The 25,864-nt window shown below is 36.6% G+C and overlaps 1 protein-coding gene across 2 annotated transcripts in view; it reads right to left on the reverse strand.

Moving 5' to 3' along the window:
• Positions 1–25,864, reverse strand: part of LOC109063898 (active breakpoint cluster region-related protein-like) — a 158,780-nt gene that overhangs the window by 117,805 nt on the left and 15,111 nt on the right. The window contains exon 1 of one of the 2 annotated variants that reach the window (XM_042756844.1): positions 4,953–5,284. The exons of the other annotated variant lie outside the window; for it this stretch is intronic. Within the exon in view, the coding sequence (XP_042612778.1) occupies positions 4,953–5,013 (61 nt within the window). The 5' untranslated portion in view covers positions 5,014–5,284. Of the gene's footprint in view, positions 1–4,952; positions 5,285–25,864 lie in introns of those variants that run through there. 2 annotated transcript variants of the gene reach the window in all.

Genomic DNA, 25,864 nt, shown 5'->3' on the forward strand with positions numbered 1-25,864 from the left:
TTAAAACTTCTTTCAAAAACATAATAAAAAAAAATTAAATCATAACAACCCAAAACTTTTGCACAGTAGTGTATAATTAATCCAGAATATTTCACCAAAATAACAAAACAATCAACGCTTGAAACATTTACTCTCAATTATTTTACTGAACCATCATTTTACTGGATGGTTTTAATGAATTATTAAAATGTTCCTCTGTGAAAGCGCATGCTGCTGAATTCAATTTTAATGTGGCAATTTTATAAACAAAGATTATCAACAGATAAATTATTATTATTATTATTATTATTGAAATTGTCATCCTTTTCTTTAAAACTATATGTGTAATAAAAATAAATACTGTAAAAAGATTCTGTAAATTAATATTTTATTTTCTGCTTCACATCAAGCCTGAAAACTCAACTTAAATACACCTTCTTTCAGACCCCTGACCCCTGCACACCTCTCAAATCACTGTTAAGAGCCTCTCCAGTCAGCAGAAATACACAGACTCTACTGCTGCTCGTTCACACACTTGACATCCAGCTTTAGTACTGCACTTGTGCTCCTGACAAGCTGCTTTGGTAAATGCCACTAGCACAGTACGTGCAGTTTCTTGTAAACTGGTTTGCTAAGAAAACCTCCGTAAATGTCACTGTCCTTCCTGTAGTAGTAGGTATGTCTCTCTCACCCTCTCTTTCTCTCTCTTATGTAACAGAGCTCTTCTGATGCTCATGTAGAGTCACAAGAGAACAACTGTGCTCAATATTGCTGTGTGCCTCTGAAACTAATTGACACAAAGGGGATTATGATGGTTATTGTGGACTACAGGATGACAAAGATGGTTGTATGAAACCGTTTACATGGCAGAGTCATTTGTATGGCTTGCTAAGATTATTCTATGGGACTGAATGACACCTAAAATCATGTGGCTTATTAATAAGAGGTGTGCTGGTGCTTTTCTAAGTAAACAAATTTGCAACCTTCCACATGCTAAAACTGCAGAAAAATATAAGGAGAGAATTGAGCCAAATCTAGAACATCCTAGAGACTTAAAGCGATAGTCCACCCAAAAACAGACTGCTGAACACAAAAGAAGATATTTTGAAGAATGTAGTGGCCAGACAGTTTTGGTTGCCATTGTCTTAGATTTGTATTTTAGACTTGTATTTTTTGTCGAATTCCATACATTGGAAGTCAGTAGGAACCTAAACTGTTAAGAGGTGTGTAAATGATGACAGAAGTTTCATTTTTGGCTGGACTATCCCTTTAAGTGTGGGCTTTTTTCTGCCCGTAAGCAACCACCGACAACAACCTAGAACAGTTAAGGTATGGTCACGTTAGAGAAATTTCAGATCAATTTTGCATGCAAAAAAGGTCAATTGTCTACTGTCAAGTGTAGCAATGTATGAAGCCCCGCTCTCTCACACAGAAGTCACTTTCAAACCAAGCAGATGTCTGTTGGTCAATGTGGCAAATTCATGATCAACTGAACCCAATGTGAAATCTGTTTTGGGAATTTTTCAGTGCAAGCTTCCAGACTGTGTGGATTCCTATTGAAATGACTGGATTTCATTGCAAAATTTCACTGAACAACTATAAACGTGACCACACATTTACAGTGCATTATGACACATTTTCCTCAAAATCTACTGAGTGCTTTTCAAAAAGTGGTTTTTAGTTTATAAAAGGGTTTGTTTACAACAAATTACATTGATTTGTTACTGACAAGAAAGGAAAAACACCCCCAGAGAGATTTGTGTGTGTGTGTGTGTGTGTGTGTGTGTGTGTGTGTGTGTGTGTGTGTGTGTGTGTGTGTGTGTGTGTGTGTTGTTGAATCGGACAGACAACAGGAATTCAAAAATAGATGCATATATACAGGAAGTGACAGGAGGATGGAATATCTCAGTGCGAGAGAATAATCCCACAAGACTCATGTTCTACCAGCCTGATTCAGTCTAACAAAGAGAGTTTGACCACAGCTACTGAACCTGAACACACACACACATCAATGTCTGACTAAGTTTTCTGCCTCTCAACCACTCTGAACAGAGGAAACCATGACAACGGAGCAGAGAACGAGTGTAGGAGGCAGGAGATGATATCAGCGAGGCAAATGGAGAAAATGCTGTGAGGAGGTGGAAGACAGATCCACCGAGATCAACTGAATATATGGCTTTAATCAATTTAAATTCTAGAGAGAGACCTGAAATTAACAGATTAATAAACAGATGAAGAGATACATAAATACAACGATGACTAATTTTATCTTTATCTTTATGCTTTCATGAGAAAAAAATCTGGCAACGTGAATTCCCCATTGGCATGTTATGAAAACATCAAATATGATTATATTTGCTGCTGTTAATATACTCTCACTACTATTGATATTAGCCTCTACGGAAACATCACGTCATTTGAAATGTACATCGTTTATTAAGCCTTTTAATATTTAATAATGCCTATAAATTATTAAATGGCTGTACTTTTTTCTTTTTTTAACAAGGCTGTACCTTCTGTGCTGAACAAAAACGGTTCAAACAGAGTCAAGGTGAACCCCAAAACACTGTTATTGTTACAAAGCAGTTAATGAGGCTTGTTAGTGTATGTTAATGAGTGGTGGGGTAATTTGCTAAAGAGCTCATGACTGACAGAGACTGAGGAGGGCTTTGATTTGGGTTTGTGTTTTTAATGGTCTCTTCATTGGTAAGATCATCAAAACCAGACAAAAGCTGAATGCATCCTGCTGAAGAGATGGTTTAGCCCTGTGAGGTCATTTGCTCCGAAAATATCTACATATCAGGCACTGAAGTCTCTCACTGTTCTCTTGCTCTTTTGTTCCCTTAAAATCTCCTTTTTTCTCTCTATTAAAAAAAAACTGAAATAATTGGTGTTCTTTCTCTACAATATTGCTCAAAAAACACACATAAAAACACACAACAAAAAACATTTACAACATTTATTAATAAAACAACATTAATCTGCTTCCTTCTCCCTCAGTCCTCAAGCACAGGAGCACTGACATGGTAATACTAGAATGCATTAACCTCACACACACAACGTGATGGTGTAAATATGAGAGTATGAGGGGTGAAACTAATAACAGCTTGTGATATTACATTCCCCTTAACTAAAAAACAAATAAATTATCATACAGACACAAACAAACAAAAAACCAAAACACACACACACACACACACACACTGTCACTCATGCACAAACCAAAATCTCATATAATTCAGTGTGAAATTATTGGGGGGGGGGTTGTAGATTAGTGCTTTCCTGGGTAACTCCTCAATGGATTCTCTGTAGTGAATGAAATAAGCTCTCCCTCCCTCCCTCCCTCTCTCTCAGCGCTTCATTACCCCTCCATCCCTGCATTTCTGCCAGGCTTTTCTCCATTTAACATTCTCTGAAAGCCCTTTATGCAACTCAACCTTACAGCCAGAGCAAATGAACAGCAGACTAAACAACCACAACAAGTGCATCTCCTCAGTCCAGCATTACCCACAAACCCCTGCTGACTGCTTCTGCCCACATGACTTCCGCCCAGAGAAAAAGAGCCCATCTGACTGCAAACAGTCAACACATCATTTAATTATTCATGAGAACAGCGTGTACTTTGGGTCTCATACAAACAAATTTTGTATATCAAAGCCAACCATGGAAATTATGTATATTTTTATGTGACTAGAAAAGTGATAGGAAATGGAAGGATGAGAGCGAAGAGAGAAGAAAAAGAGTGAGGAGAAGACAGGCATGAGAAAAGGAAAACAAAAGGTGACAAATGATAAGAGAAAACGGATGAGAAGAAAGGGAAAGAAGTAAGAGAAGGAAAATAGAAGGTTGAAAAAGGGACAGAGATAAGAGAGGTGGATGAGGGGCAGAAAGATGGAAAAGGGAAGTAGAGAGAAGGAAGAGAGAGGGAAGACAGGGATGATAGTGGGAAGAAAGGGAAAAGAGAAGGAAACAATAAGGTATACAGAAAGATACAACATAAGACTAGAATGCAAGAAAAAAATGGAAAGAACGTCAAGAGCAAACAGGGATGAAAGAAGGAAGATGAAAGTGAAAAAAGGTGAGAAAGAATGAACAGAGAAAGTAGAAAAATAAAAGAGAAGAAAGAAAGAAAGGAATGAGAGGGAAAACCGAAACAAACAAGGAAAAGGAAGTAGAGAGAAGGATGAGAAACAGGGATAAAAAGGAAGCTGTTATTTTAGCATTATTTATCTTACAAAAAATATCAATAAATATAATTAATTATTATTTATATTTATTCTTTTCCTATTTCATTTTTTTTTGTTTTTTTTTATGTTTCTACTATGTATATTTATATATATTAATAGTTTTAGTTAACAATGACAACACCGGAATGACGACAGGAAAGAAAGAAAGAAAGAAAGAAAGAAAGAAAGAAAGAAAGAAAGAAAGAAAGAAAGAAAAAGAAAAAGAAAAAGAAAAAGAAAAAGAAAAAGAAAAAGAAAGAAAGAAAGAAAGAAAGAAAAAAAAGAAAGAAAGAAAGAAAGAAAGAAAGAAAGAAAGAAAGAAAGAAAGAAAGGAGAAGGAAAAAAGAGGGAACAAAGAGGGGTAAAAGAAAAAAGAAGGAAGAGAAAGGAAAAAGAAATTCGAAGAGGGAGGAATAAGGAGGAATGACTTTTTATAGTCAGCTGGACTTTTAACTTACAACAAAAGCACTGAAGTGATACTATAGTACAGTGACATATTACTAGTTAACAGGGTACGTTGATACATACCATAGTACTCTTTACTACCATATTTATGTACCACTGTACCTGTTTACTAAGCCTGACAGTCATCACACATCAAACATTTACTAAACCTCAAAAGATGTCTGATATAGCTGAAGATAACAATATTAGAACAGACAAATTCAGCACAACTCACACACACACACGCACACACACACACACAGAGATGCTGGAACAAGGATGAAAGAGGCAGTTAGTACATACTGCTGTAGAGCGTGTCTATCCAGGAGAGCCTGGGCAGCTCACGAGTGCTCAGGTGCTCCATCCCCCTGCCTGCCGTCTCCTCCAGTGCTGCACCTCCTCCGAACGCTCCCCTGCTCTCTTCGCTTTCGCTGTCACTCCCCTTCACTCGCCTGCCACCACTCGCCTGAACTCTCCTTAGTGAATATGAAGGCAGCCAAACATTTCTGAGTTTGATATACAAGAAGCCGCTGTGTGTTGCTGAGGAGAGATCCGCACGTCAGTGTGTGTGTCCGTTTGTACTACGGCACCTCGCATGCAAGACAACAGGCTGGAGCCGATCGCTGCCAATGGTTGCTATGGGAAGGGGAGGCACTCCTCCTCCACTCTCTCTCTCTCGCTCACTCACTCACTCAATCCTCTTTTCTTCAATCCATTGCCTCTTTCCTGTAATCTTTCATCCTCTCTTTCTTTTGCATTCACTCTTATCTCTAATTAGTAGTGCTTGCTTAGGCAAGTACACTATTACTGTTGTTTATACAAACACTTAACAATAATGAAGTTTGTAACTCAGTGCCTGACTTTTGGTGATTTCGATTTTCACTTAGTGAATGATTAAAAAAAAACATGTGGAAAAATCCCTAGACTTAAGGTGTGGCTACATAAGTGAATTCTCGTTGAAATTCAATGGTCCATTGTCCAACCAAGAATTCTGTTGGTTAATGCAGTCAACTTTAACTTGTTGCAAAATCTGTGTGGGGTAATCTTTTGCCCTTATGTAATATTGCTGATTACATTAATTCTTAAAATGACATAATTTTGCCTGTGAAAATTCACTGAAAAACTGTACATAAGTCCAAACCTTCACAATGAAGTCACCAAGTCATATCTGGAGACCAGAATATCATAGAGACTTAAAGGGATAATTAACTCAAAAAGAAAAAATTCTGCAATAATTTATAGAGCTGAAACAACTAATCGATTTAATCGATTAAAATCGATTATTAAAATAGTTGTCAACTAATTTAGTAATCGATTCGTTGCTAAATAATTTTTATTGCACGTAAGCGGCTCATTGTCGTGCATATTTTAGAATCTGTGGTGGACCAAGTGTGGCAGTAATGAGCCACCGAGAGGTTTTTACTCAGCCAGTACAGCAGGAGAAGTAGCGAATAGCCAATAGCTGGCCTCGTTTTATGTCACGTGCTTCCCGCACAGCGTCTCTGCAGCATTCAGCGTGATGGGTGAGGCAGGCGGCAGTGGAGTAAGCTCGAGAAAGTTTCTCAAAAGAAAAAAGAAAAGTTTTTAAGATTAAATTAACTAATCGGACGAAGTCGGTCATGAACAAAACATGTGGGAGTAGGAGCACTTTACTTTGAGCCTTCAAAAAAGAAGGCAACCTGTAAACTGCGGCTGTTTTCGTCTGCGGCAGGAAAACATATCCTCTAAAAAGAGAGCAAGCCTTCCCACTGGTGAAAGCCTGAACATTTGGACATGTTGACCTTTTTGGCACTGCAATGCAAACGTTTTTTCTCAAATAATGCACCGTACCGGTGAATAGTGTTCTGCCCTCATTTCCCACAGGGAAGTCGAATTCCTGTCAGTTCAGGCATAAGCTGTTTTGTTTAACATTTTTGATCGCTTTCATTACATAATTTTTGAATTTTGCACTGTTAAAAGGACCATACATATTTGCCAAATCCGATGAAAATCAAAGTGTGCAGACTTTTATTTGTGCAGATTCTGCAGCCTACAATGTTGTTTAGCAAATGTTTAGCACGTAAAAGCTGATAACATTGCTTTTTAAACAATTAACACATTTAAAGCTTTGTACGTTATATACCAGTTCATAATTCAGTCTTGCAGCATATATTATGACTGACTGAGAGAGGTTAATCTTTAAATGTATTTGAAATGCACTTTTTTTCTAAGTATTCACTGCACTTTTTCACACAGCAGGTTTTTTGTGTGTGTCCAATTTTTTTCTGGACAACCTTCTGATGGTTTTTACTTTAAATTTTACTTTAAAATGTGAGTTCCATTCAAGTTTCATGCCATTGGCACTTTATTCGAAGGATTGTTTACAATTTCACAGCATAAGCTATAAAGCTGTTTCCCAGGTATAAGCTGTGTGTTTACAGGAAAAAAATATAATAAAATGCAATTTACTGCAATTTATTTTCTGTTTTATTCTTATTCTTCGTGAAAATATGTTCTGAAAGATTCCTTAATAAGCTTTTTGTTCGGGATGTTAAAGTACTTAGGAGCCCTAAGGACTAGCATGGTGAAAAACATTATTTGAAATCTCCCTGTGAAAAATTTGCTAGAGATATGTTATGGGTCAGTGTTTTTGATTGCAGAAGAGTTCGACAAAGGATAACTAACATAATAAAACACAACTCCAGGTATGTTTTTGATGAGGATATGACAATGCAAAATGGTTAAAAATCTCTAAAAAAGTCTATGTTGAATGATAAAGACCCTTTGTTAATAATTTACTTGGGGGGAAAAAAAATGGGCAAAACTAAAATATAAGTACATAAACCGATTCATCGATTAATCGTAAAAATAATCGACCGATTAATCGATTATCAAAATAATCGTTAGTTGCAGCCCTAATAATTTACATTCCCTCATGCCATTCCAAACCTGTATTTCTTTCATCTGCAAAACCTGAAAGATGTTTAAAAAAAATAATAAAAAAAAAAAAATTTGGTGACCACTGAGTTCCATTGCAAGGACAAAAAAAAACACTGAGACAATTCTCAGAATATATTTTTTTATGTTCCACATAAGAAAGTAAGTAATGCAGGTTTGGAACAGCATGAGGGTGAATAAATAATGATGACTTTTTGATTTATGAGTGAACTATTCCTTTAAGAGTGGGCTGTTTTGACTTGGGCCAGTATGCAAAAACCTAGCAACCTCCCAGAACACCCTAGCAACCACAGATGATATAATTCATTCAAATGCCTCTTCTTCTCAGGCTCTACACTTCTCTTTTTTTCTCTCTCTCTGAGCAGCTCTGACATTAAGAATCCTCCACAGGGATTTGGGGCAATGTGTCAACAACCCCCTTCCCTCCAAAAAACACAGTGCCAGTGCCAGGCAAAAAAAAAAAAAATAAATTATATACACACACACACACACACACACACACACACATATATATATATATATATATATACCCATATTTAGACATAAATGCATTTATTTAGCTATATATGTTTCTCAGATTAAAAAAGTAAAGTTGAAAAGGGTTGAAAAAAAAACTATAAATGCTATAAAAAAAGGACCTGGAAACTGGTCTAATGTTTTACTCTATGGGAAAATCTAATGGCCAATGCACATTGATTATTGAAATATTTATAATGTCGCTTACTTATCACTGCAAATATATTCTGAATATTGAATATATTGCTCAGTGTGTGTGTGTTTACATGTTTTGAGGAGAGGGCAGGAACTCAAAACCAAAACTGCTAACCTCAGGAGAGGAACGCAAACACTGAACTCTGGAGGAGAGGAGATGGAGAAACACACACAGCAGGAGGCTGGTTCAAAGACATGAAAGAATGAGGGATGCAGATAGATGGAAGGAGAGAGGGAAGAATCCACTGAGGAGTGTGTAAGGTCTGAAGCAGATGGGCCATGTCAAATCTTTCTCTGTCGCTTCCTGTGGCAGCTCATCATCTCATTCTCACTGGTCCTGGAGAGGCTGATGATGCTCATGCTGAGCTCATGCTGTGTGAGATATGCATAAGGATACCCATCTCACACTGGCACTCTCTACATACCAGATACATCCATACAAATACAGGATACAGAAGTGTGGTGGATGTAATGTGCTTCCCAGGGTGTCATACAGCACATGGGTCAAAAGGAGAAACTGTCTATTATAATTGGTTGAATAATGCATTTGTAGAAGTATTTCAGTTTCAAATCTGAATTTTTTTTATGCATTTCAAGCTTAATATCAAAACAGCATGAAAAATAATGTGTTGTGACATTCAGTCATGTCATTATGCATTACTTCCATGTCACACATCACAAACACAACAAAACAAACAACACATATTACACAAATTATGAACTAGTGTACTTTAGCAATAACTTCAAATGAAACTAAGTTATAAGTTATGTTTTTTTTTAAATTTGTTTAAATAACCTCAGTTAAGTAACGAAGAATGAATTGGTCATGAGACATTTTCTCTGCACTATTAAAAACATATATTTTAAATAAATACCATTCAAAAGTTTTTATTTTTTAATGTTTTTAATATTTTTTAATGTTTTTGAAAGAAGGTTCTTGTGTTTAGGCTGCATTTATTTGATCAAAAACACATAAAAAGGAATATTGTGAAATATTATTCCATTTAAAATAGCAGTTTTCTATTTTTAATTTTTTTTAATGTATTCCTGAGATGGTAAAGCTGAATTTTCAGCATCATTACTCCAGTCTTCAGTGTCACATGATCCTTCAGAAATCATTCTAATATGATGATTTGCTGCTCAAGAAACATTTCGTATTATCAATGGTGAATCTGCTTTTTTTTTTTTCCTCTCCAAATATTTTTTTTACTGATTGCAATATTTAGAATGGTAGTATATTATTATCAGGCTTTTTTTTTTTTTTTTGATTGTTGGCCATGACATCACAATTATTGGCTCTTCCTTATTGGCCAGAATTTGGACATTTGTGCATCCCTAATATTTAATGCTTATAGAACATGCATAAGAATTAACTAAAAAATAATAATAATACTAGTATCTGAATAGCTCTAAATAAATATGATCCACTTCAACAAACACAGCTCAATACACGGTATCATGATCTTTTATTAGGACGCCTTAATTAATCTCTCTGAACTACCAAGGACTGCTTACTTCACAAGACACATCTCACCCAATCATGTATATAACAATGAAACCAATGTTTACAAGCCCTCCCTTCATTCCACTGATAAAGATGCCAATTAACTGAGAGAGAGAGAGAATGAACTTCATGCATCATGCCTTAGGCAACAAGGAACCCCCTTTACAAACCCCTAAAAAGACAGCCCTCTTCCCCCAAACCCCACCCCCACATACACACACAGGGCATGGGTTGTGATAAGCCAGACTGAACAACTTCAATTAGGACACAAAGGCTCTGGGAGGATTCCCTCCCAACCTCTCACAGCAAGCTGCCGGCACTAAGACCAACACAAAGAACACCATCCACACACACACACACACACATACAGTATACTTACTCATTACAGATTCATACATAAACTGCATTTCAGAGTATCCACTTAAACACTTAATATATATGTGCACAAACTCATAAACTTTAATGTCTCGCCAGAGGTCTTCTGAAATAAGACCTTTAGAAAGGCCCCTAAAGACCCCAAATTAAAGCACTGTCTCTTGCCAAGTGTGTGTGTGTGTGTGTGAGCACGTGGGCTTGTAAACGTGTGCAATCTCTGCACAATCCAGTTGTGTCTATGCATGAGACTATTCAATGTGACAGAAAGTAACGAAGAGCAGAATAATATAGGTCAAACACACACACATAAGACACAGACAGAAACAAGTTCTTACATATACGTGTGTGTGTGTGTGTGTGTGTGTGTGTGTGTGTGTGTGTGTGTGTGTGTGTAGCTACTCGTGGCAGAGATGAGTAGCAGTTCATTAAATATGGATCTGGCATAACACACACACACACACACACACACGCACACCACCCTTTGTTTCTGGATGAAGGCCAACAGGACTCCAACACAATGGGGGACCGTGTGAGTGATGTGCTACACAAACTGGGCACAAAGAAGAATAACATTGCACATGCAGACACACTCAAGAAAACAAAAATCTAAACAAAATGAACAATTAAGTGCACTGGCTCCAAAAACCACAAAGTATTTTAATGTTATGTCTGGTTACTGACACTGTGGCCACCTGGTTCATTCAATAGAAATAAAGGACACCAATAATAATTTTTGAAATATTTGCAGGGAAAATGTTTCTCAGGTCAGTCAGAGCGATCATGCAGGTGCCCCTGTGTCACGTAATGTTACATCCTCAGGAAAGCCATTCAGTGTCCATAACTCCGTTGTCAACTAAAAAAAGTAACTCTAGGAGCACTTTCCTAAATATATGCACTATATTACCTATTTGTTTTAGTTTTACTTAACCTGATGTCATTGTTTAATGTATATTTAAATAAATTTGTCATGAAAACGAGATTTTATTACAGCTACCATTAAAAAGTTTATTTCAAAACAAACTGGAGCAGAAACAATCATATATCATTAAAAAGTTGGTATAAAACCTGCCTTATGTGCAATTTAAATGTTTGTATACAACTCATTTTGTTATTTGAATGGTGATTATTCAATAAATTTGATTAATTAATGGATTATTAAATAAACATTATTTTCAGTTTGAGTAACTTTGTTTTAAAAAAAAAAATTCAGTAGTTGTTAATTGATTATAAAAATAAACATTATTTTCAGTTTTGGTATCTGTGTCTTGTTAAAAATAAACTTTCAGTAGTGTTATTAGGTTATTGGTGTTTATAAAGATTAACTTTAATTTAGATGACAGTAAAGGTAAAACACTAGATAAATGGCAATGTGCACAAATAAATATCCAATACTGGCTTATACCAAAACCTTAATATTGTCCAACATCAGGGGCCGTGGAAGAGTCACTGATAAAAGCCTACTAACTGATCACCGTCTAACCTAAATATTGAAGGGTGGTAACTCTGTGGTGGTAGCAGCCCTGTAGAGAACCAAAACAAAAAACCCACTTCAAAAAATGTATAGACAGCATGCAGATAGCAGACCATGACAAACACACCACAGGACACACACCACATTTGTCCTCTTCCTGCTGAATCACAAATGGCCGGTAAAAATGTGATGCTTGATCCTGCTGAGTGGTCAGAAGCCATTAACATGTTCTGTGGTGAGACCTCCAGACCGCTCTCATTAGCACTGAATGGAGCTGGATGTCATCGCTCAAGAATACACACAGAGTGTTACCCTCTGCCCCACTGACTGATGGGAAACCAATACAGCTTTTCCACCAAAATGGTGCTGTGCAGGAACAGGGTGTCTGTGCACTTCTTAAACCATGTTTCCTTTGGCTTCTAAGCTACAAAATATCATTACTTGCCCATAAACAAACACAGTGCATTGTGGTCTTTGTTCATGAGTGTTACTAATAGTTTTGAGAACCTAAAATGTCATAAAGATGCGGTTTTAATGTAGCCTAACTGACAGAAGTTATTTAAATACATAATAAAATTCATAGCAATCAGATGCTTTAACATATATTTTGAAATAAAATAATTTTATTTCAGAAGGACAGAAGGTAAAGGTCTTGTTTTGTTTGTTTTTTCTGGTCAAACCGCCCTTTTTTCTCCTAAACGTACAATTTATATTTATACTATATATTTATTTAACAACATGCTACCCCTTCTTATTATTGGCTATTCTGTCTTGTGTATGTACATAATTTAATCTCTCCTCTCTGAGATGAGCTAAAGACAAGCCCCACCACTGAGGGTTGGAACGATGCTACATACCCTCCACTTTAACATACCAGTGGCACCAGCCGCATGGGCATATGACTGCTGGGAGGAGAGAATAAAAGCAGAGAGAGAAAGCTAGAGAAGGCGTGCAGACAGAGGGTGGCTACTGAATCATGGGGGATGCAGTATCACATTAATTAAAACTGACAGGTCAAGTAATGCACTTGCAAACCAAAATCAGCCCCAAGCCACATGCAAGTTGAGCTTTTCTCTCCCATCATGCACTTTGCTTCTGTCCTTCTGTTTGTTCTCTTCACCACTATCTTCCTCAAATCACCAACCCTGTTAAGCAATTAACCCTCTCACCCGTTTCTTTCTCTGTGCAATTTCAAACAGCTTTACTGGCATGACTGTTTAATGGACTATACTGCTAGAATTCTAAACAAATAAAAAAACAGACAAAAACAAAGCAAAGAACATAAAAACAAAAAACATAGCACAAACACAAAAAGCCCTGTAAAGCAATCAACTCTCTCTCTCTCTCTGCTATTTCAAATAGCTTTACTAGCACTGTTCTACACTGCCACAAATAAAAAAATACTAAAAAAAAAAAAAAAAAAAAAAATACTAAAAAACAAATCAACAAAAAAAAACTGAACATAAAATAAAAAAAAACTAAACAAAAACAAAACAAACAAAACTCACAAAATATCACAAAAATAAAATGAAAAACAAAATCGAAAAACATAAGACAAACACACATATAAATCACACACACAAAAAAAAAAATAGCCCATGAAATACAGCAATATAAGAAGTGATATCTTACAGAATCAGAGGAATTGGAGGTGGGCGATATGGCCGAAATCTTATATCACAATATGACTAATTTTATATCATGATAACGATATATATCATGATATAGTTATTTTTTTCTTTTAATTTTTTTTTTAATGATATTAAAATCTTTGATACCATAGAATTTTCATAATCCTTGTAACCAATGTCAATATCAAACTAATACAAGCCTAAAATGAGAAAACAAGATCACTGAAGATAAATAAACCGTGATGATATAAGGATAAGAAACTAATTGCAAGCAATAGAAAAAAAAACCTACAATAAGAAGCACTACATACATTGTGTAAATTAGTCTTCACCGTGTTAAATATATCGATCAAGATAGATCGACAGATAGATCAATAGAATTAACGTGTATTAAGTATAGATTCTATACATATATATAAATATATTATAATTTTTTTTTATTTCTTCTTATTAAAGTTACAAAAGTGATTTAGTCAAGAGCAGTGAGAGATTTTCTCTCACTGTTGTTAGATTAATATGAATGGATGAATATTGGACAGCTTCCCCTTTAAGACTAAAGTCCAGATCCAATATACTGTTACATATCCGTTTTCTTTTTCAGCGGTTTACTCTCTTAAGACCTAAATCACTGTGTTTATGAGGATACTTGCAAAGACTGGGATTCTGACGCATATAAGTGTGCTTATGTAATCCTTCAAAGCCAATAAAGCAGCAAAAAAAAATGCTCCTCTCACACAAAAACAGAGACGGCGCACGCATATAGCTCTAATGTTTGTGTGTTTCAACGGGTTAAAATCGGTTGTTTTAAAACTGCAGTGCTTTAAAAACACTGTCCATGCTACAGATGTAGTCCCTCGTTTAGGAAGGAGCTCCTTTTTTTGTCCTGGCTGGCCAAATGATGAAAAAGTATTACCATAAACAATGTATTTTGCGACACCACAAAATAACAATAGAGCATAATATGAAACTAGACTTTTTATTTCTATCCATGGTCCCTCCGATATATATCATCATATCATACAGCCCTAAGAAGAATTGCGTCTCATTTCTTCAAGCACAAGCTATGACTTCAGGATTTTCCACATCAATAAGTAAATAAATAAACAAACAAATAAATAATATTCTGATGACACATTGTGGACTAGTTCATTGGACATGCTTGGACAATAAATACTAGGCTTCTTTTATTTGACAGTGCACTTGCTGTGTTTACAGGCTTCAGTCTGCAGGTGGGACAGGAGAGCTGTTCCTAGATCAGCTTGGGAGGGCTTCTCATTCAGAAGAATGAGACAAAGACTCATGCCCCTCTGAGTTGGATGTGCAACCACACATTCTGTACCGACCAAAATCACTTTGATCTATTGAGGTCACAGCACTGTGCTCTGATTGGCTAGTAGGTACGGTGGTCGGATATCTGCTTGCGTTCATGCACAGTGCATCTCACAGCATACTGATCAAATATGAAGTGGTGTGAATAATATATCTGGCATTTTTATTTGTATTCTTTTACAGTGTGTGAGTGAGATGTTTAATCAGGGGCAGTAGATGACCATTAAGCTGTGTCTGTAAATGACCATACTCAGTCTGTGGCTGTAAATTACACTATATAAGGTATATTTTTGTTAGGAATAAAGAAACAGCGAGCGATTAAGAGAGAAATAAAGAGAGCGAGGAAGCTAACAGAGCTCTTCATATAATATTTTTTCCACAATAACCATCATGTCATGCCTGGGGAATACACTGCTCTCTGAGAAACTAAAATCCATTTGTTTATACACATGCACTCAAAAGCCTGCTGACCGCACACTGACCACACAAACACTCTGCCGCCATCTAGTGATTCTGCTATATCAGCACTAGTAAAAAAGTTTAATTTCTCCTGGTTAAAATACTTTCTCCTATCCAGCTGTAAGCAAAACTGCTTGAGCATTTAAAGCGGCATATTTGCATAAAAAAAAAACAATGGAAAACCAACACAAAAATGCATTCTGTGTGAACAGCCCCTTAGTCCTCCCTTTTTTCCCCTCTTAACATGGGTTTTGACACATGCTGAATCTAAGAAATGATGTAGGATTTCTGGTGTCATTGCGAACATAAGAAAACTGTGTGTGTCTGTAGGTGGGTGGACACATGAGTTGCTGTTATTCAACTTTATGCGTCACTCTGAATGAGCTTCATGAGTACAAAACTAGGTTATACTACTGTACATTAACAGGATTCCACTCCCTCACACACTTATATTACCTCCTGTGTTTGAGAAAAGATGATACTTCTAATCTCATTAAAGAGTTCAAAGAATCAAGGCAGGGTTTTCTATTTCTGTTATTTGAATCGTTTTGGTGGTTTTGTAAACCTAGCGGAAATGATGGTGGGCTCTGCCTGCAGACACTGTAAACAGTGCTCTCCAAACACACACACACACCTCCCTCTTCCTGTTCAGAGAGTTAACTCTCTGCAGGAGCACAGTGCAACATTATTAGCACTGTGGTGAACAACTAACCGAATGACTAAAAAGTTCACCTTTAAAATAAAATGTGTTCTTTCTGCTAAAAGTTTTTGAATGAAATCATGCATCTTATATAAAATCACCTATGTGGATATAAAGGTCCTTTAGAATCTCTGTTCCACACACATCGACACATTAGCCATCTTGGAACGTCACCATGTCATCATTCATTGTAAAAATCCATGAGATTTCCAAGATGCCACAACACTGTGCAGCCTCTGGTTGTACAGTAGCTGCCAAGATTTGAACTGATCTGACAAAGATCTGACACTTAAAAATGTGACACTAATGATGCAAGATGTTCATAAAAATGTAAGTCGTGATTAATCATGGCAGCTGTATTAGTACAAAAACGTAATAGTAGGCTGTTTTCAAAAAGGTTCCACATGTAACACTGAGGCCTATTTAATATGCAAACACGACAGCCAATCACAGCAGTGGCCTTTACATTAATGTCTTAAAGAAAATTTAAACAGTTTTAAACTGTTTAAATTAGAGGGCTAAAATCAGGATTTTTTTATCCAAACTATGACAGTTTTGAGTTTTTAAAATCCTACTAACAATATAAATCAGGAAACATTACAAAATGTAAAATCTTCATTCACAACCACTTTAAGGTGCATGTCTACCAGCTAAACTTTTGCTTTAAAAAAACTGAATAGCCTGACTAACTGACGCACAGAACCCTCTCAAAGGGAAATGCTAACCACACTTCACACCCGATATATTTGTGTTTCTGTGTTTGTACGTGTACGTGACAACGAGCAAGAAAAAGAGGGAATCATCCATGAATGAGCAAAAAGCTAAGAAAACCCAGGGTGAGTAATCAAAGTGAGCTACACCCACAATGCACTGCAACTGTAAGCACATCATCTCCTGATCTTACTAACCCAGCACACCACACTGACAGTTTAATTCCACTGAAGAGAAAAAGAGAGCTATGAAAGAATCATTCAGAATCAAAAGTAAAAGGAATCCTACCAAATTCAATGATTCTGCTTGTTGAATTCTGCTTGTCTGCTCTTCTGATAAATCATTTAAACTGAAAAGGATGTAGTTTGCATCTCACTCTCATGTCCTCCCAAACCTGTATGACTTACTTTCTTCTGTAGAACACAAAAAAATATATTTTGAAGAATGTTTGACTTTCAGTGTATGAACAACAAAAGACTGAGCCATTTTTCAAAATATCTTCTTTCAAGTTGTTATACAGGTTTGGAAGCACATAAGGGTAAGTAAATGATGACAGAATTTTCATTTTAGGAGGAACTATCCCTTTGATAATACTCATCTGTTAACTTAAAAACACACAGGATGCAAGTCTTGCAGAAATGTCCAGCACTTCTCCATTTCACCTGGTCTGAGACAGAAGTGAGACTACACAAAAGTGAAACAGCCTAAAAAGACAACAATCCAAAAATAAAAACGATGCACTTGTATAAACACACACACAAACACACACACAACTGAAGTGGAAAAAAAAGTGAAGAGTGAAAAACTGACCCAGCAAGATACAAAAAATTAGTACAGTAAGCATTTACATGCAGGGTGGATGTATTTGTGGGATACCACACTTGCTGAGCCACATGGTTCAGCATTTTAGATGTTAGGTTTTAAAACACAAAATGTTACTGTGGCAGACGTGCGAGATGAGTACACTGAGACCCAGAAAGAGACAGACAGACAGACAGACAGACAGACAGACAGACAGACAGAGTAGGAGGGAAAAAATATATAAAACGAACCTGCTTCCCACAAACCACTGAACAAATCCACATTCTCTTCTCCTCTCTGGGGTTTTTGTAAAAGCAGGGTGTTTCAGCTAAACCTCATTCTGTGTCCTGTCTGTTTGTAATGAGGGGTCTTCCATGGTATATAATGGGGTTTTATAATGAATAAGTGAGAATGTTCCCATTGCAGGAGGTTTATGCCTCCCACTGTTTCCTATAGAATTCTGCAGCGGGGAGCCCCTTCCAGCATTAATGCATTTTAAAATGCATTACTAAAAAAAAAAAAAAAATGTTGCAAATGTTGTCACAAACAACCAGTCAGTAATTAATTAAAGTAGAGCCTGACCGATATATCGTTTAGCTGATATTATCGGCCGATATGAGCCTGTTGTCGATATATCGGTATCTGCGAAGAGCTGATATGCTGCCGATATTAAAGTTTTTTTTACTGAACATATAACGCAGATTAAGGTTGCTTTCAAAGTCAGTTTGCTTGCCTGGTCTGAACCTGAGTTTGATTGCTCCCCATCCCCCTGCTCCCGCTGGACTGCGTTCATATTATTTCATTTGGGTTGCGAACCGTGGTTCGTTTGCGTCATCAAGCCAGCAGATGTTCGCCCCGTTGCTTAGTAACGACGGCGCAGGAGAAGGCGGCAAATGCATAATATTGCTCTCTGCACTTTTATATATTTACATTTTTGAACCGTTTTGTTTTGTTCACAAAGCTTCGGTACATAAATGCACTTGCATTTTACGAATGTACTGCAAATGCTCTAAAAAACACTGAAGGCAAACAGAAATGAGATATACAGCTCTGTTTGTAGCACGTCAGTCACGCTCGTCAGGAAAGTGGGTGAAACACACACACAAACACACATTTTTATCAAATAATACGTTATTAATAGCGGTCTACTTCCGTGATTTGGTACGATTGCATTCACATCAGCAACGAACCGTACCGGAGTTCACATGAACCATACCCCAGACCACCCTTTTTAAGCGGTCTTGGGTACGGTTCGCGGGTGCGCATCCGAGTTCGGAAGACAACATTCACATCATCCAAACGAACCGAACTCTGACGTCAATCGAACCCGGGTGCGCACCAAAAGTGCTAGTTTGAAAGCACCCTAAATGCTTCTAAATGGTGTAATTACTTAGTTTATTGCTCTATTGTTTGCTACGGGCGACCCAGGTCAGTTTAGTGTAGAGATGCACAGATAAGCTCAAATTTCTCCCGAGTCTGCGCTTCAAATTATCTATCCCGCCACCCACCCGCACTTATATTTAATCGTCACATAACAATGTTTATAATTCTTAGTTTTGCATGATGATATGAGGAATTTTAACAGCAGATTCAGTGACGTTAGAGACTAGAGCTGATCTGCGCATCACGGCACGCGTCTGCGGTGCATTAAAGCCTGTGTTACGGCCACCGGAGCTGATCGCGGCCCAGAACTCATGCTTATCACATCGGTCACATTACATCGCACGGTGTGACAAAATACAATAGAATTCTATTGCATTCTGTCTCGCCACGCCGCTCGTGTCCAGTGAAGAATATAACCCATTATAATCAGTGCTGTTGTCTATACTGGATGCAGTAAACTGATGCCTCGTTCTATTTATGACGTGCTGATGCTTTGTCGTGTGCTGTTGCAGTGCAGACACGGTGTCAGCATAGTTTGTCAGTACAGTCAGTAACGTAGCAGACTGAAAAGTTAGTAGCCTATCTTTCTGCAGTCCAATAGATGGCAGTGCGGTGGTGGTTTGAGTCTGTTGAATGGTGATTTAACGCTACGTTGTCACCTAGTTGGAGAGACTCAATGCTAAGTAAATAAACAACAATGTCCACATCTTTTACTCACACAATGAGCTTATCATATTCGTTTGCTACATTAGTAAGCACAAATTATCACCCATATTCAAAAAATAAATGAAAAAAACGCTAAAACTAGACACAAAATAGTGTTTGTTAATATAATGCGGAATTTCATGGAATTTGTCTTATTTTTGATTAATAAATAAAAAACAGGTAAGTACACACACACATATATATATATACATACACACATAAAAAAAAAAAAAAAAAAAAAAAATATATATATATATATATATATATAGAGAGAGAGAGAGAGAGAGAGACTGTATCTGTGAATATTAAACTCCAAAAAGACGATTTAAATACGAATGTTCTGCATGTTCATTTGATTACCAGAAAATATAGAGTTTGTGAAAAAATATTATTAATTATTATATGTTTACATTAGGAAAAGCTGTGCTTCCCGCATAAACCTGCCCCTGTTGGTTTGGCAGTAGCTTGCTTGCCCTACACAGTTACCTGGTTTAATTTCTCAATTCAAGCTATATATATTTTGTTCTATTTGTGTTATTCAAGTTATTTATAATAAGTGTAGTTTACTGTTAAGTGCACTAATGTCAGACACATTTTGAATAATAAAGTTTATTGTTAAATTGTTAATTGTGGTTTGATCACCACATCAGAATTACACAAGAATTATTTAAAGAGGAAAAAGAATAGGTAAGGGACTTGTTTCTATCCACTGCTTGTGCTGCATGTATGTTTTTGTATGAAGCCCTGAGAACTAACACCATACTGTACAATTTTAACTTCTTTCTTGACTTTGAATTATGGGAAAATGTTCTTTTAGAACCAATGCTTATATCATGAGCTCGGTACACTTGCTTATAAGACTTTTAAAAGAAAAGATTAAAATGTAAAAGAAAATTTCCAACAGGAAATGTGCATAAAAAAAAATGTCTGCTCTTACAATTACATTATGACAAACAGACCTTAGTCAGGGTGGCACCATAACGCCATATTTAAAGAGTTTTATTTTAGCACTCCTCCTCTCCATTACTCACGCACAGCAAATTAACGACTGGAAGGGAGTGGTTAAGGATATCCTGTCCAAGCCATTAAACTAACGTCATCAGAGAAATGCCATTCCAGAAATGTTCAGATTTTGATTAAAGATTACTAAAACAAACAATATAATGGGAATAACTTGCATTAATTGTTCACTTCAAGACTAGCAATCTGTGCTAACAAAGTAAATAGGGTAAAATTTTTTCATGCAGATTTTAATTTTTAACAGGAATGAAAACAAGGCTGAGAAATTGTACTGTTGCTTAACAACATACCGACTGTTCAACTGACAACACTTTTAAAGTTTTGAATGCTGTTAGTTGTGAAAATTACATGTGATCTAAGACCAGAACAGTGCATGCCACTGTAAAGACTAAGTCTATACTTCACAGACTCATTTTCATCTGCGTAATTAATAAGGCTTCTACCCTAACTAAAGGCCTATAACTGAGGTTAAGTTTGTGGTTTTTTAAAGACTGTTCATTACTATACAAATATGGCAGGATTAAAGTCCTGTTTGACTACCAAAGATGTCATGTTCCTGACAGCCTGGCCTGATGACATACAGCTGTGATGTCAGTCTAAAAGTCCTCAGGAATGTTTCCAAAAGAAATTATCAGCTGCTAACACACACTAATCAGGCTTTAAAGTCGCTTGGTCATAGCACAGCAGTAGAAATCACTTTGTTCATTACCTAGCATGAATATGAAAAGTCTCACCCTCATTTTGACTGGAAATCATCAAGCAAACATGGACAGACTAGTGAGCCGTCAGCAGATGTGTGCCTCTGGTAAACCTGCATTGATCGTTTCATATGACAAGCTATATGTGCACAGACTGTGTACTTCAAACCTGCTATAAAGGTCAGAGAGATAAAACCGCTGAAGATCTGTTTGAAGATGCACAAAACTTCTATCATTTCTTTCAAGATGGTCAGATTCTGATTGTTGTCAACAGACAAGCTTGAGCTTATAAAAATACACCATGATAAAAAGTGCCTGACCTATATGGGTTATTCAGTGGCTGATTCTGGTAATATTTATCAAGCAGGGTGGACGATAGCTGGCAATAACACTAACATATGCATAATACAGTTCATGAAATGCAAATGAGATGTACACAAAATTGGTAAATAAAAACTTACAAATACAAATCTTTAATTAGCCAATTAAGTGCCCTAGCTAATTTTTATTTTTTTTTGTCTATCACTAACGATTAACATAAAGTTTCTGCCAAAATGCCTCTATTTAAAAAACTAATTAGTCACCAAAAAAACCTGATACCAAAATGACAAAATCTCCTAAGCTAATGACGTGAAAGTTCAATAACCACAAACATACATGGCACACACACAAATATTTTAATTTTTTATTAGATTTTATCATTTCTATTTTATTAGAACAATAATAGAACAGATTCTGAGAATGCCTTCCCGGAGTATATCCAATGCTGCTTTAGAACTATAAAAAAGCAACACGTTGCTGACTACTGTTTGAAATAGCCTTCTTGTTAGGAGTCTGCCAATAATGACTTTAAATGCTCACTAGGTTTTTGGAAAGATTATCTGACTATTTGAATGACATCACATTTGCTATGGTTTTACAGCAGTAACAATAACTGTAATATTGTATAAGCAACTATACTAACTGTACTGCAGCGTCAAACTGTACTAAAACCACAGCAAGAGCAAATAAAACAACCTTTATTGTGCAAGTGAATAGAACAGGATTCATAGAACACTAAATCAAAGAATCAGCATCCGATTTCTGCAGAATTGGTTTCCTAAATACTTATCACAATCAGACATGTATAAAATGACTATGAACCGGTTTTGTGTTGGCCTTGAACAACAGACAACAATGTTCCCTCTGCGGTTAAGGAGGACAAGCCTCTGAGGAAAACACTGAAGAGCTGTTAAGACCACGGTAACGGCATTGAGGTGCTGATAATGTTGATTGAATTATGGTGTGAATCTATGGCATGACACAGCAGGAAATGAGACGCATCTTGAACTTGCTTTGATTTTCTTTGATTGCAGTTGCAGAGTTGCAAAGTAATGCTGATGCATGTGCAGAAACATTGCAGATGATCCTAACCAGTTAACATTCACTATACGGCACATAAGTGGTCCACACACACACAGTTTACATCCCGTGGCCGCCCACTACTCACTTTATCCATGGAATTAGGAAAGGGTTTGACTGATATCCATGGTATCTCCATACCAACACACCAGAAAATTAGAAAGCTAGAGTCAATACTATCTGTGTCACCATAAAAAAAAACTACAAGAAGGTTTGGGTTATCAGTTTAGGGTTCAGTAAAGGTTCAAAGATCAGAATGGTCTAAATCTAGATTGTTTTACATGTAATATTTTAAGCTGCAGCAAATTTATAGATGCAACTTGTGATGCAACTACATTGTGTCCTAACTATGTGAGACACAAAAGCATCTTTGTTTTGAGATTTTGAGTTTCTGTCATAAATAGCCATTAACCGCAGTAAGCGAAAGAAAATATTGTTGGTCACATGGCTTTATTGCTGTCCTTTTGCACTAGGTAGCCATGCCTACAGTAAAATCTCATTGGTCTAAAACCCTATTCTACATAAATGTGTTTTTAAAGTGCCCCTATTATGCTGCCTTTCATGCAGTGTGTAATGTAGCTGTCTGTGAAAATAAAATCTGCAAATTCGGGTTCCATTTCCATTTCCATGACAGCTACATGTCATACTAGGGTAACACATTTGTATAATGCCTGCCTATGTTCTACGTTAACAGGCTGCAAACAACCTGACCTGCCCTCAAACACTGTAGCTTGTTCGCGTGGTTAACATCATGTCAAGAAGACGCTGTATCCTATGCTGTGAAAGTAAATTCATTTTATTTTCACTTCTGACTAATGAGGCTGCAAAGAATCAGTGATTGACATTAATTTTTTCAACAATACCAAAGCAGTATAATCCCAGTCTTTTTTGTGTTCCCATCATTTTACTGACGACTGCTTCTCTAATATCAGAAAGTTCAATGCAGGATTCACAGAACACTTGCTCTTGAAAGATGGCTCAGTATCCAGTTTATTTGGACCAACTGGCTCCACTGAATTACTACATGTAAGTATGATAAATAATAAATGATTATATTTTCAACCGATCGTTCAAAATACACTTAATTCTTTATAAAAGAGGCATCTAATACAGTAACGTATAATACTACCTGTTGCACTTTGTGGCAGCAGAGGTTTTCAACTTTGCTTGGCATTCTGATACAATTTCCCTACATGCACCTAAATAAATTATAACAATGACGCTGCTATCACGTCTTACCACAAACTAAGTTGACACTTACCACTGATAAACATCCTGCTCCAGTTGTGCTTGCAAATAAGTGTCTGGTCGATCAAATAGACGTTTCATTATCAGACTCGAATTTATAAGGTAAAGTCGATACCATCTTTTCTCTCTATATATTCTCTACATACATTGAGAAATGAAACTAAAATTAAATTAAATGTACTGTATATTATGAGAAAAAGAAAGTGTTTTTTGACCTTGCTTGCATGTTAACCTGTTGTAGGAGCCTCCCAAAAAAATATAAGGAAACTTAAAAACAGCATAATAGGGGCACTTTAAATATCAAATACAATCTAATTATAGGTCGACCAATAGTAGATTTTACCGATATCGATAGCTAGGCTGGACCACACTGGCCGATAACCGATAGTTTTATTAAATGGATACTGAATGAAAACTAAATAGTGCTTAGCTTTATTTCAAAAAAGTACTTAACCATGCTTTTTAAATAGAATAAAAATATTAATATGAAATATTAATGATAAATTGATTTGTTTAGTTCAAACGAGTGGTCTAAACAGTTTATTTAATCACCAAACAGGCAAAGGTTTACTAAGGAATGAACAAATTAGCGTTGATGTGTTTGAAGTTAGGAGCAAAATGGAAAGAACAGGTGCGATCTGTACTGTAGCTCTCTATAAGAAGCATACAGACTTTAGAAAGAAGCCACAGAAAGACAATGGGGTAAGCGGGTGTTTGATGTCAACAGTTCAGAAGACGTCCCACAGTCAGCAGATGTGAGAAAAAAGTGTTTATTACGTTTGAAATCTGGATATTTATCTTACAAAAATGCATGGATTCGCTACAGGAGGCCTTTATTCACCCTCTGGAGCTATGTGAGGGACGTTTTATTACAGATGCGTGCACTTTATTTCACGTCTTCTGAACTGTTGACAACAAACACCCGCTTACCCCCATTGAAAGGCTTGGAAGAGCAAGGACAATTTTTAATATAACTCCGTTTTGGATTCATCTGAAAGAAGAAAGTCCCATACACCTAGGATGCTTTGAGGGTGAGTAAAACATGGACAAATTTTCATTTTTGGGTGAACTAACCCTTTAACCACCTGAGCAAAACCATCAGCGCCATTTATAACGGGGTCTACAGCTTATACTAAACCTCTGTTTCGTTCAGTTAAATGTACGATACTTGCATTGCCTTAGCCTGGAACAAGCATCGGGATACAGTCTCGGATGAAAATTTTTATGGTTTGGAGGTTCAGTGGTGTAGGAGTCTTGATAACCTTCTTCCGGGTTGAAAAGTGATGAACTCCATAAAGATGTTATTCTGACACTGTGGTAGCCAGGAGAGTTTTCTCCCTGATGAAGATGATGAAGAGCTGAGAGACATCAGCTGAGATCCAAGGCTCGTTGGTGAATGTAAAGACAAGGCCGAAGCCTGGTGCAGACTTCAGGGTTGCAGAAGCTTTTTAGCTCACATCCTCATCTTCTCAGAATCTAACAGAACAGCAGACCGACTGAGGCGGGTCACTGATGTGAGAGCTTTATCTCCTATTGAGCTCACACCTTTAGAGGGAAAATGTATGACTCTTTGTCTTAGAGCATGGTATTTTGCATATGTAATTTGATTTGGTGTTGATGCAAAATTACTAAAGATTCTTAGAACGCTAATATATTGCCTATGTACCAACATATAATATACACTCTCGTTTAGATCATCAGAAGACGAATTCATAGATACTAAACATGGTAAGATTACATATGGGTAAGATTACATGAACGAGTCGTTCTATCATAAGAATGCATAAAACAGTATAAAATACAAAATACAATATACAAGGACAGTAACAACATACACAATGACCTGAAGTATGTGTGTGTTCATTCAAAGATTTTCCTATGAATTAATTAGCGTTTAAGAGAGACTTGAGGAAGAGTTGCTCTGCCCGCATTCCTCTGAGCAATAAAACTAGTGTTATCAGATGGTTGGTCTTTGGTTGCCATGGAACCAGAGGCCTGTAACACCTTTTGAGGTGTTAGTTGCATTTCGGGGAAAGGGTCCATAGACCCTCATAGTTGGCCCTTTGGTTAGGAGAGGGGGCGTAAGATATTATTTGTTAAATATAACAAATAGATCTGTGTCTGATTGATC

The sequence above is a fragment of the Cyprinus carpio genome, chromosome A5 (assembly GCF_018340385.1).
Source record: "Cyprinus carpio isolate SPL01 chromosome A5, ASM1834038v1, whole genome shotgun sequence".
In the NCBI taxonomy this organism is placed as follows: domain Eukaryota; kingdom Metazoa; phylum Chordata; class Actinopteri; order Cypriniformes; family Cyprinidae; genus Cyprinus; species Cyprinus carpio.